This window comes from Malaclemys terrapin, chromosome 11, assembly GCF_027887155.1.
Source record: "Malaclemys terrapin pileata isolate rMalTer1 chromosome 11, rMalTer1.hap1, whole genome shotgun sequence".
NCBI classification, from domain to species: Eukaryota; Metazoa; Chordata; order Testudines; family Emydidae; genus Malaclemys; species Malaclemys terrapin.
Genome location: NC_071515.1, coordinates 62,280,086 through 62,293,586, shown reverse-complemented (window position 1 = coordinate 62,293,586; position 13,501 = coordinate 62,280,086). Strand labels below are relative to the sequence as shown.

At 42.9% G+C, this 13,501-nt stretch overlaps 1 protein-coding gene across 4 annotated transcripts in view; it reads left to right on the top strand.

Moving 5' to 3' along the window:
* The first annotated feature begins 2,234 nt into the window (after positions 1-2,234).
* Positions 2,235-13,501, top strand: part of CCNT2 (cyclin T2) — a 47,038-nt gene continuing 35,771 nt past the window's right edge. For 2 of the 4 annotated variants that reach the window (XM_054043899.1, XM_054043901.1), the window contains exons 1-3: positions 2,235-2,518; positions 3,943-4,024; positions 7,171-7,197. In XM_054043899.1, coding sequence (XP_053899874.1) covers positions 2,235-2,518; positions 3,943-4,024; positions 7,171-7,197 — 393 coding nt within the window. The remainder of the gene's footprint in view (positions 2,519-3,942; positions 4,025-7,170; positions 7,198-13,501) is intronic. The other 2 variants (XM_054043900.1, XM_054043902.1) reach the window with 2 other exon arrangements.

Sequence of the window (13,501 nt, the reverse complement as noted above, 5' to 3'; positions counted from 1 at the left end):
GTCAGGAACCGCAGCCAATGGGAGCTGCAGGGGCAGCGTCTGCGGATGGGGAGAGAGCGCAGAGCCCCCTGCCTGTCCCTCCACCGAGGAGCCAGACATGTCAGCTGCTTCCCAGGAACTGCCTGAGGTAAGCACTGCCCGGAGGCTGCAACCTGAACCCAAACTCCTTCCCAGAGTCCACATCCCCTCCCGCATCCCAACCCACTACCCCAGCTATGAGGCCCCTCCCGCACTCCGAACCCCTCATCCCCAGCCCCACCCCAGACTCTGCACCCTCAGCTGGAGCTCACACCTCAACCCCCTGCCCCAGCGCAGTGAAAATAAGAGAGTGAGCAAGGGAGGGGGAGAGCGAGCAACAAAGGGAGGAAGGATGGAGTGTGTGTGGGGGCTTGGGAAAGGGTGTTCGGTTTTCTGCTATTAGAAAGTTGGCAATCCTTGGTCTAGGGTGAGCCTGGTGCCCACAGCCAGGGCCGCATTAATGCAGGGGCTTTAGGGGCTGCAGCCCAGGGCCTCGGGCTAAGGGGAGGGGCCCACGAAAATAAATCCATAATTATATACAATTCAGTGGTCACCAACCTGTCGGTCACGATCAACTAGTCAATCCTAGAGCCTCTGCCAGTCGATCGCAATCTCTGGGCTACTAAAAGTCCAATGGCACAGCAGGGCTCAGGCAGGCTGCCTGTATGCCACGGCCCCACGTTGCTCCCGGTAGTGGCCGGCTGCTGGCACATCTCTGCAGCCCCTGGCGGGGGGGAGGAAAGGCGACTCCACACGCTGCCCCCATCCCCGGCACCATCCCTGTAGCTCCCATTGGCCGGGGGCAGCACTTGCAGGTGCGGGCAGCACATGGAGACATGCTGTCACCCTCCCCCCAGGGTGCATCGAGACATGCCAGCAGCCGGCCGCTTCCAGGAATGGCAAGGGATTATAGCAGGCAGCCGAAGTCCTGCTGCGCCACCAGCCGCCTGTGGTAAGTGACTCCCAGATGGAGCCTGCATCTCACCCCCCCCCCCCCCCCGCACTCCAATCCCCTGCCCCAGGTCAGAATCCCCTCCTGCACCCAAACTCCCTCCCAGAGCCCACACTCCCTCCTGCACCCACAATCCCCTGCCCCAGGTCAAAATCCCCTCCTGCACCCAAACTCCCTCCTAGAGCCCACACTCCCTCCTGCACCCCAACCCTCTTCCCCAGGTCAAAATCCCCTCCTGCACCCAAACTCCCTCCTAGAGCCCACACCCCTCCCCATTCCTGCATCCCAACCCCCTGCCCCAACCTGGCGCCTCCTGCTGCATCCAATTCCCAACCAGAAAGAAACTAATTTAACAGCTGTTCTAAGGTAAGAAGTAGGCTATTTTGAATTAAGGTAACTATATTCAACTTCTTGCATCTGAAGAAGTGAGGTTCTTACCCACGAAAGCTTATGCTCCCAATACTTCTGTTAGTCTCAAAGGTGCCACAGGACCCGCTGTTGCTTTTTATAGTCAACATGTTTTAAGACTGAAATGTAACCACACAAGGGCCTTATGTTAATTAAAAGGCAAGTTTAGTATAGCGTTAATAGTCTCAATGGCATAATTGTGATGATTTTGTTTTAAATTAGGAAAAAGACTTGTATCCAGGGGCCCCACAAAATCTAATCGCCCCAGGCCCAGGGGAGCGTTAATCCGGCCCTGCCCACAGAGGGGGCTCCGGGGAAGGGAGCAGCCCGGGAAAGAGGCGGGCGGACGGCTGGGGTTGAGGCTGAAGGGCAGCGGGGGTGGGGCGGCTGCAGGCCGAGCCCCGGTGTTGAGGTGGGGGAGGCCCGCGACACACCCGCTCCGTCCCCGGGATCACACAAAGCCGCACCCCGCCGCAAGGTGGCGGGATGGTGAGCGGTGACGCACGAGCGGCCGCACAATGGAGGAGAAGCGCCATGGTACCTCATTTCCGCCCGGATCCGATCGAGGCGGAACTTTCCTCAGGCTGCGGCGGAAGGGGCCGGCGTTGGAGACGTGGGAGGTGGGGTTCTCATTACCTCTCCTGTAGCGGCTCCTCTCCCTGCGCCCCACATCCGGGGCGGGCCACTGTACCGCACGGTGCCTCGATAGGATTGTCCGCCGATGGAACCCTCATAGACCACGTGACCCGGTTTCCCTTGCGGCGCGCTAGCTCCGCTCTCGCCAGACTCTATGGTTTTAGGCGGCTAGGTGGAATCCTCGCCGGGCCCGTGGCCCCGAGTTCTCGCGAGAACGAATATGGAGGGAGAAGAGGGGCCAGGCGCCGCGGCGGCTGGGCCGCCGGCGGGCGGGGCCGGAGGAGGGGGAGGAAGTGTCATGGCGGCGGCTGTGAGTGGGTCTGGTGGCGCGGGCTCGGCGGTGCGGGGTGGCGGCGCCTCTTTGTCGCCATCGCGCTGGTTCTTCAGCCGGGAGCAGCTGGAGAACACGCCGACCCGGCGCTGCGGGGTGGAGGCCGACAAGGAGCTCTCGTATCGGCAGCAGGCGGCCAACCTCATCCAGGACATGGGCCAGCGCCTCAACGTGTATCCGAACGGGGAGACCGGGCCGGGGGAGGGCCAGGCCTGGGCGGTAGCGGCGGCAGCCTCATCCGGCAGTTCAGCGCGTAGGGAGGGGAGCGGGGTCCGGCCCAGGGGCCGGCTAGGTACCAGGTCGGGTGCAGCGAGAGGTACCGGCCGAGAGCCGGAGAGTGCCGGGCGCCTGGAGAGGAAGCGAACCGGGGCCTGGCGCCGGGATGGGAGCTGGGGCCTAAAGTGTGGTGGAGGGGAGGCAGTGGGGAGCCGCTGCGGGGCGGGTGTTGGTGTTTCTGTTCCCGGCTCCGTGTCTCTGGGGTTTGGGGTGGTGATTACATTATCTTAAACTCCCGGTTGATCCAGCCCTCTTCGGGGAGCGGGTCTGAGCTGCTGTAACATTCCCCAACTCTGTGTTGCTGCTGCCGCCGGGTATGGGGGGCGGCGGATTGAAGCACGTGTTTCTCTAGATTGGGTCGAGATTCTTTCACCCCATTGATGTGACTAAACTCCAAAACTGTTTTCATCTCCTTTGGCTTTTGCAGCTATTGTAATATTTTCTTAGTCCCTTAAAGCCAAACTTCTTCTCTCCCACCCCTTGAAATAAAAGGGAGAATGACTTTTTTTGTTGTTGTTGAAGTTGAATATAGTGTTAGGAGGAAGAGCTGCATTTTAAGCCCCTGTGTTTGTAGCTAAATCTTAGTTTATATTCTACCATACTCGTCACAAAGAAGGCCTCCCAGTTGTCTCACTTAAAAGTAGACTGCCTCTCTTTTTGGATTAATCCTAAAGCAGTTTTTATAAACTTTTTCCATTGTTTTTCAATTATACCTTTACAATTTCCCTTATTCAAATTGTTATATAGTGTGATTGTAGACTTGGCAGTTTTTTCATTGATTACTAGGTTTTGTTAGAAGTACTTTAAGTATAAACAATAGTTATTATTCACAGGAAATAATCTATTCCATTTCTCTTGGAATTAACATCCAATACTATAACAAGTTTTTGTTCAATTCGATTTTAAAAGCTAGGATTCAGTGGGTTATAATCGTTAGAAAAAAGACTCTTAACCTGCATAAACTTATATAAAGGGTACTCGAGAGAGTTATTTTAAAATGTTTGATACAGTAAAATTGTTCCTACCAAGAGGATGCAATGTTAAAATATGTCTAAAGATAAATCCTGAATTAGGGAGTCTCCTTCCAATGAATGAGACATGGTAAATCTGGTTTTACAAACTCTCTATTGTGTTTGAAAGAAATAGTAAAAGTATCTTCACACCAGTTATGTGTACTCAGTTTATTACTGCTTTATTAATTCACTTACAGCTTTATTGAATAGAATAACATAAAAAGTATTTGTGGTAGATAGAATTTCAACTTTACTGATTATACATTGTTTGTCTAGATGTGTAAAATTTCCTTAATCCCGTCTTTCAGATCTCAGCTTACAATAAATACTGCAATTGTTTACATGCACAGGTTTTATATGCATCATTCCTTCACAAAATTTAATAGAAATGTAAGTACTGACTTTTATACTCTTAAACTATACTTGCACATAATTTTGAAGCAACAGCTGACAGCTTTCACATGTGATGCTGTCAGCATGTAGTTTCACTGTATTTTAAAGTATTCTAGCTTCAGAATACTATTTTAGAAATATTATTTGTAGTACTCTTATTTCAAGTGGAGACTATTTTAACAGGTAGTAATTAAAATTTAATTTCTGCTATGTTCCTAAGCTAGAGAAATAATGTGATAAACAACAAGAATACATGCTGACCAATCTTTTTGATTTTTCTATTGTAGATATGTTGGTTAAACTCTCTGTCAATGTAGTTTAAAAGTCTGGGGATTTGGGTAGAGACCAGTGCAGATACAAAATTTGTATCCACATCTGATCTGCAAACATGGTCTGAGGATATCCTCATCCGCAGATATAAAGCTGATCTCCGCAGATTTGGAGGGGTCTAGATATGGAACAAATACTACCTTTACTAGTTAGGAGTCACCAGTTACTGTGTTGCACGGCATGACGTGCCTAACTGATGCAACTATGGTTTGTGTCTAATTTACGTATACAGTAGAACCTCAAAGTTATGATCACCTCATGGAATGGAGGTAGTTTGTAACGCTGAACAAAAACCATTATGGTGGTTCTTTCAAAAGTTTACAACTGAGATTTGACTTGATACAGCTTTGAAACTTATGCAGAAGAAAAATGCTGCTTTTAACCATCTTAATTTAGATGAAACAAGCACAGAAAGTGTTTCCTTACCTTGACAAATCTTTTTTTAAACTTTCCCTTTATTTTTTAATAGTTCACATTTAACACAGTACTGTACTGTATTTGCTTCTTTTTTTTTTTTTTGGTCTCTGCTGTTCCCTGATTGCATACTTCCAGTTCCAAGTGAGGTGTGTGATTGACTGGTCGATTCATAACTCTGAAGTTCTACTGTACTTAGTTTTGTAAAAGCCGTGGTCAACTAATATAACTCTTCTACCTTCAGTAACTCAATGGGCACTAGTAGATGGAAAATATCTCAGATCTGGTCTGGAAAGTAGCTCTAGCTGCCTTGTATGTAATTTACTGGTGAACCAGATGTTAAATCTTTAATACAAATTATGTTTGTGTTTGGATGTTTCTGTAATCAGTTCTGTTTGGAATATTTTTTTAAAACTGGATAATGTGAAATCTCAAGCCTGTTTTTCCTGTCAGATATATTAGATGTGTTGGTCAAAAAAATATTTGTTCAGTGCTCATGTTTTTGCTGATCTTTTGGATTTGCTTTCTTCCTCCCCCCCTTATAAAGAATAGTCAATGGTGTAAGGAGGTATGTTATTTAATGGCATGGATGGAATCTCTGAGCCCTGGTTACACTGTAAAAATAGTTTAAACACTGGTATGAAACATAGTTGAGATCCAGGTGCGTTAAGTTTTTTGTTTGTTTGTTTTGATGGTAGAACAAGAAATTAGCCATATAAAATTATTGGACCAGAAACAAATTTCTTCATCATGATGAACTATTTTTGCCACCCAGGAGTCTGTCAAATTTGCAGCAAACTGGTTATCAAATAGTTACAGCGTTTTAAGCCACATCTACGAAAAATGTTAAGGCTCTGTCTGTGTGACAGAAATATCAGTGTTGTTTAAACATGATTCTGAGACATGATTATGTCCTGGACCTAGACACTTTATTCTTGTTTTTTGAATGGAGAAAATCGGTGTTGCAACTGTGTTAGGACCACGTATTTATTTTATTGTGATATGTATCTAGCGGGAAATGTACTTCTTTAAAATAGCTTTTTGTTCTCAGGGCAAGAATAGTGTTAGAAGAGGTTTAGGACTCAAGTGTATATCAAAATCATGTTTAAATACGATTAGGTTATTTTGCATGGACAAGCCTTTTAAAGGTGTTTTTGGATTAATCCATCGAGGGCAGTAGAAGATTTGTACTACATCACTTTTTCTCATTTTGATAGATAAATACATGGTCTAGTTCAGCGGTTCTCAAACTTAATTGCATAGCAACCCCCTTCTGACAACAAAAATTACTACATACTCCAGGCATGGGGAGGGGCCTGGAGCCGAGCTTGAGGCCTGCTACCCTGGGGGGTGAAGTCCAAGTACTGATGCCCTTGGGCTTCAACTTCAGCACCAGGTGACGGGGCTCAGGCTTCAGCACCAGGCCCAGCAAGTTTAACGCTGATCCTGGTGACCCTGTTAAAATCAGATCACGATCCTTTTTGGGGTCACAACCCACAGTTTGAGGATCGCTGGTCTAGTTGATAACCCATGGCCAATTGAGTATAACCAATGAGGCATCCGAAGGTTACTTTTGTGACTGTTTGGGGGCAGTTTATGGTCCTCCTCTTTCAGGCAGAGTTGCTTGGAGTGGAGACTTGAGTTTATGTGATATTTCCACAGCCCAGACTGGCGTAGCCTAAAAAAAGAAATCCATTGGGTGGTAAACCAAGACGCAGCTAGCAACCTAGCCAGCTTTTGGTAGTGACAAGAGTATTTAGTTACTATAGTCTACCTTCAACTGGACACTAGTATATATAGTCACTTAGTTCTTAGCCCTGGTCCTCACTGGTGGAGGGTGGTGGGGGTCAAGGTGACTAGCGTAGCTGAAGTCGGCGTATCTTAGGTTGACTTACCTGGCTGTGAGAACGGCGGCGAGTTGACTGCTGCCGCTCCCCTGTCGACTCCCGCGTCTGCCTCTCGCCCGCTGGAGTCGGATCCGGAGTGGACGGGGAGTACGTTCGGGGATCGATTTATCCGCGTCTAGATGAGACGTGATAAATTGATTTCCGATTGATAGATCTCTACCTGCTGATCCGGCGGGTAGTGAAGACCTGCCCTTAGACTTGCTAGCACATCTGTAACTTGTAAGTAGAGCTGCATTAAATATCTTGTGGCTGAGTGCTATGCAACCTTCAGTTTCAGAAAAGCTACATTTATGGAAGGATAACTTATAACATATTATTAATTGAACTAAAAGTTAAAAAGCTAGCACATATCTTTCAGAGCACTTATACTAGTGTCTCCAAATAACTTTCTGTATTTGCTGTGAATATTATGTTAGACAGTGGCTTTTATATTTGAATTGATGCATAGGCATCAAATGCACTGCCTCATTTTTTCTTTTCCTATTCTTTTAGGATGAAGGGAGTGGTCTCAAAGTGAATGTGAGTCACTTTTAAATTCATACTCCCAAGCTATCTGGCAAGTTCTTTGTAGACAGGGCAAAGGCCAAAGACTGTTATGAATATTTAGTAAATGTTATCCAAATCTTCAGAGTGCTTGGCCAGCTGAAAACTTTACTACATTCATCTACTGCAAAAAGAAACTAACTGTTAGAAATTGAAATTGTACAAGGTACTAATGATCTTAAAACTAAAGTCTATCTGGCATTTTTTTATTGAATATGTGAAGTACATATCTAATGGTTCTTCGACTTACATTAAAGGTAATGCTTACTCATGAAAACAAGAAATAGGAAGGCTGGGGATAAAAATTAGTTGCCAAAAGTCACAATAGGTTGAGTTGTGGCTGCAAGGATCAATTCAGATTGTAAGGCTTAAGCCTTCATTTCCTTTTTATTGGTAAGCTGAATTTCTTTTAACTATTCTACACTAAACTTATTATGTATTTATCCCTTAAGTACCATTTGATTATGCCTCTCAGTAGAGCATGCACATACATACATATTTATAGCTAAAACATCTCAACTCTATGATGGCCATTGCTAGATGTTATAAGATCTGCTGAAAGAAACTATTCACTGATACATTTTTATTGGCTCATTTCTGTTTCTGAAGTTTTCAAAATGATAGCAACTTTGTAGTAAATTTTTAAAATCTTGAAGGAAGTCAGAATGGCTATCTTGCAACGGTTTCAGCAGTTGTTTCAGGTTAAGTTTTGTATATCCTGGCATTGAAACAGCATAACAGCAATTTTTAAACTCTCTACATTTTTGTTTGGTAAGTGGAGACCAGCCATAAGTTTAATATTTTTTTGTCTAGATCCATACTCTACCTTTAGAACAGCAATAGCTAGTTTTCGCTGGTCAGGCAAACCATATAGAAACAAAGTTTAACATGAAATGTATCATTATTTCAGCTGATGCTTTCAGTGTTAATGTTGACAGAGACTTAAACAACTTTTGGTTTGCTGGTTAACTATTTTAACACCATAAGGTCTATACTCTTGTTAAAAGAAGATACCGCAGAGACACAAGTTCTGCAAACTAGTCACATAAGTTTAAATAACTGTTTCATCATTACATTCATACAAGGCATCAACTGTAACTTAGCTTCAGTTTTGTATTAATTGTAGATATCATTTTTGCCTGTTTCCAAATGCAGAAATAAGAAAGAGGCCCTTGGCACATGGGAAATGGGAGGTAAAGCACTCAGGATGCACTCTTAAACTCTCAAATTGACCTCCAATTATATATTTTAATCAAATCACTTTGTAGAAGTACTGTGCTGAAATACTGTACCAGATAACCTGGCTAAGAAGCATCCAGTGCACTTAAAATATGATGCCCTGTCATTGTTTAATGTCACACATGTTAGAATCCTGGTAAAGTGCTTAAACGCTACAGGTGAGATTAAGTTATTCTTCCTCCTCATTATTGCACTTCAAAGAGTTAAAATATTTTGATACCCAATTGTGGAAGTTGTCAAAGTATTCATACCTTTAGCTGCATTATTGTGATTGTGCATGGGGAGAGGTGATCAAGGCAATCTCATAACATACCCATGGGATGTAAGGCAATCATAGGAAAGTAATATTGTAAAAGCATTGAATGTTTTTAGCAGTTTTTAATGGAATTTGGCTGCTGGAAATAAGGAAATGCCAGAATCCAACTCTGTGGATCATAGTTTGAAGAATCTAGCATAATCTATAACCACTTAACTTTCAAGATGGTTAAACATCAATACGTCCACACTGTATTGAGCTTGAAAACAATATATTAATATTCTAGGTGTTTTTGTCTTTATCTACTATGCTTTTTTTAAGCTGAGAAAGCTTTTTATCGAGATAGTCTAACAGTCAAGGTCCCTGGAGTAAATTATGGTGCATATTGGAGATGAATTCTAAGATCATTCCATGCACCTGCAACCCACCAAGTAGGTTTGACAAGCCAGTCAACAGACTGCCTATTATTTGATCACGATCAAATGTTCCAGCAGGAATGTAATTTGTATTTTTGTTATTAGACATAAGCATCTATTTAAGGCCAAGCCTATTGGTGACCATCAAGTCTTACTTTTTTTGTTGCTGTTCTAATGAATTTATGCTTAAAAATATTTGACTGTTCTTGATATTATTTGACCAATCAGTTGACCGTTTATTTTTGGACTAGTCAAATGTCCAGCACATCATCAAGAATTGTTTTTTAAAACTTCAGTGTAGTATCTTTTCTTTATTTCTAATGGGATTTGGCTCCTAACTGCCACAGCCACTTTTGAAAATGGATTTACGTTTAGGCATTTTTTGAAAATTTACTCTGATCTGTCCAGAGGAGTATACCCATGGAAAATGCTTACATTTATTTAAATTGTTCATTTTGTGCTATTTTAAAAATGAGGGTTTTTCCATAAAAGAAGGTTGCAACTTTCCTGTCAAGTTCAAGTCTTTGCTATTCAGATTTTCTGGCATAATCACATCAATTCTGCTGTATTTGTGTGTCAAAGATGAATGAAGCTAATATCGAAGAGCTGTTGGAAGACCTGAAACAAACCGGCTTAGATTATTCTTGTGGCTACATTTTGATGACTCTCAGATGTCTCAGAATAAAATTAAATACATCAATGTTCGCTCTTCCACTTCAGTAGGTTAAGCTCCATTCAGTGGCACAGACTTTGAATAATCTGGAAAGCCTGAATTTTCTAGGCTCTTTAGATCATGGATCCTTTTTATCTTGACAACCTTTTACATTTTACTTCTAAAGAACTCTGTTATTTCAGCCGAAGCAATAACTTGTTTCATGCTACTTTAACTTTAGGAATTTTGAGTCAAATTAAACTGTACACTCTACCAACCACTTCTTTGTAGCATTGATTGAGAACATTTATGCTTACCACAGTTCATATGAGAAACTACCCAGTGAACTCAACACTGAAAACTAAAAGGAGCTAGACAACTTTACATAAACCTAAGCTTTCTGAAGCCCTGTCCACCTTCATAAATTTCAAGATTGTAGTAAACCTAGCTCCCTTAACAGTTGAGGATTCCACACAGTCCCATCTCCAACAGCCAATGAGTTGCTTTCCAGTAACTCCACTTATTTCCCCTTCCTCCTTGATGCTTCTAGACCAGTGGTCTGCAAACAGTGGGGGACACGAAGGAACATTTGTGGGGGGGCAAAGCGGGGCCCGGGGGGGGGGCAAGGAGGGAGTGCTATCTGTTCCACTTTGTTCCTGCTCCTGGCCCAGCTGTGGCTCTGGCCCCGGCCCTGACTGCAGGTGTGTTCCCAGCCATGGCCCTGACTATGGCCTCGTTCTTGGTCCCAGCTCAGAGGGGGTGTGGGGGGCAAGGGGGAGCACCAGGTAAAAAGTTTGGGGAACACTGTTCTAGACAGTTCTATAGTATACTGCCTACACATCAGAATAACAAAAAATGTCCCTATCACTTCCATTTTAACTTTTTACGACTAGGTAGCTTTGCTTCAGATTGAAATTAGAGCCTTAAATTCTTAATATAAAAACAAAATATGTTCATATAAATATTTCAGTGGCATAACATCAAAAATATGAGTGGTGTGTGGGGATTTTCACAGCCCCTAGGTACTTAACCCAACAAGTACATTTGTAAGGAAGACAGCAGGTTTTAAATAGCAAGTGAATGACTATATTTGGAGAGCCATATCTACATATTTTAATAACTGGCATTTCTGAAATGTGAACACTGATATTTTAAATCAGTTTAACAATGATGTTCTCATTGAATTACATGCTGCACTAAGAGCACAGGCATCTTCACTCTTTCTGTGAAATTGTCTGTTTTGATTGATGATCAAAAATGGGATTCCTGCCACCTGCCAAAATCCTCTTACACCATTTTAGTAATCTTGTCTCCAGAGTTCTTTTAAATCTGAGGCATATGTTAACACCATGCTCTCTTAAACTTAATGTGATATTTTTCATTTTTTATTTTTTTTAGAAAAGGCATGAAAGTATTTTCCCTTTGCTACTTTCTGTATGTACTGTAGTGGCTGCATAGTAACTGAGAAAACACTTTTATACCTTATTTTATGTGTTGATTAAACTTAACTGAAATGAAATTCAGAATTCTTTATTTTTCTCCTCACAGAACTCGTTCTCAGACTTAGTTATCTTTAAGCCTTTGTTATTTAGATCATCCAAATGGTTTCCTTTTAAAACTTCAATCTTGGCATACTTGTAGTCTTCAGTGAGGAGCATATATACCGCTAGAGGTAATGATTGCTGAGCTACTGCTGAGAGGCTACCTACCCTCACAAGTGAGTAGTTAAAATGAAATATTTAAAAATTAATTCTGAAGGAACTTTATTCTGCACATTTGCCTGATGGTTTTATGATGAGTTTGAGTGACAAATCCCTTGCATTCCCCTTATATTTAGCCTATGGTGAAGCAAAAGTAGCAAATGTTTATGCTATGTCTGTTTTCAGTTGTATTAACTAGAGTTAAGACTGTACCAAAAAGTTTAGTCTAGTCAAGGCACAAGACTTATAAGGAGGCAGTACTAGTGACAGATATCTGATGCTGATCTGTCCACTAGGAAATTGAAATTAACCCATTTTACTTAAGCTAAGAAACAGCTGCAAAAGGTGATTAAATTGTTAAGAAGGAAGGCTTGAGAAGATAGCTCTCTTGAACATTTGTGCTGTTCCAACTCTTGGCAGTTTGACCAGAATACTCCCTGATAATCAGGTTATAGCTGCAAACTGAATGCCTTTCTTATTACTTAAATGGAAATTTTTTAAAAATGTGCCTTCTGATAAAAGGAATGCGAGCTCTTTGTTTTGTCACCTAACCTTAAGTACTTCTATTTTTCTCTAAAGAGAAAGGTATGAAATAAAATACTGTCAGAATAAAATTTTAAGTACTCGTGGTAGGTGGATCTCCATATGAGTAGCTCAGCTGTCCTTGCATCTTGAAGAGTATGTGTTCCTCACTGACATGCTATGTCTGAAGTTTCAAGGAAACCATTTCTTACCTGAATAAGTATCTTCAAAAATGGTTAACTTGAGTAACAATACCAAAAAACTCTAGCTTAGACAAGGCCATGGAAATCAAGGATTGAATGGACATGGAGACCTCTCACCTTTGAAAGTGGTCCTGCTCAGTAAAAGTTGAGGCACATTGAGAAGCTGATGGATGGAAGAAGCATTCTAATGCTATACCTGATATTTGGCTAAGTAGAACTCCAGTACTGTCAGTCAGACATCTCTCATAGATTTTCAGTGGAAATTATTGGAGACGTAACTGCTTAACAATTATTTGATCAAGCGAGACTTAGTCGCATAGAATTCTCTGGCAGAAGCAGGGATAGAATCCGGTTTTCCAGTGCAACATTCAGCTGCCTTGACCATGAGACCCTCCTTTCTCTTTGTGCAATCCCTTGGTTCATTCATTGTGCACCTTTCAACTTCTGCAACAAATGAGGCAGCGGATTTACAGACAACAGCCTCTTTGCTATGCAACCCTGTTTCATATCCGGTGCACTGAATGAGGCAGGTATCCTGGGGCGGGTGGGGATCATGTAATTAAAGGCTTTATTAAATGAATGTGCACAAGGGGGCCAAATTAAGGTTGCCTGTACAGTCTTAATTCTGGCACTTCCTAATTTTTGCAGGCTTGACTTTGCAACCTTAATAATGTTCTGTTAATGTAGTTTTGTGTGGAATTTCCTATTTTTTTTTTTTAAAAAAGCAAACTGAAAAAACAGATTCCATCATATAAGATATTGACACCCACATAGTTCATTAGCAGCATTGGACTCTCTGCTCCACCACACAGACCTGTGCCACTTGAGCTAATGGAGTAACTGGTGGCAGTAGTAGAATGTCATCCTTCTATGTGGACCGGCACTTAAAGGGGGCTGAAAAATGCACATTGCCAGTGGGTTTCCACAGATACTTGCTGATTGCAATGGAATGGTGAGATTCTGTTTTTTTGGGTTTCATTCCAGCCTCTGGAGGGAAGTGTGCAGTAGTGGACTGAGACTTTTAGCTGTTTTCACTTCTCTGCCTCATCCCCACCTCAGTTTCACCCCTTCTGCCCCATCACTTCCAACCTGTTTCTTTCCCAGTTCTCTTTCCTACCCTGGGTTCCTCATCACAGTCCCACTTTCTGTTTCTCCAGCTTCTCATTCCAGTCTTCCTGCCCAACCAACCCTAATATCCTACCCTCTAGGACTCTCTTCCAGAGTCCTAGTCTCCCCCTCCACTCCTGTCCCCCTGACCTCCAGATTCCTTGTCCAGTTTCCCCACACTTCAG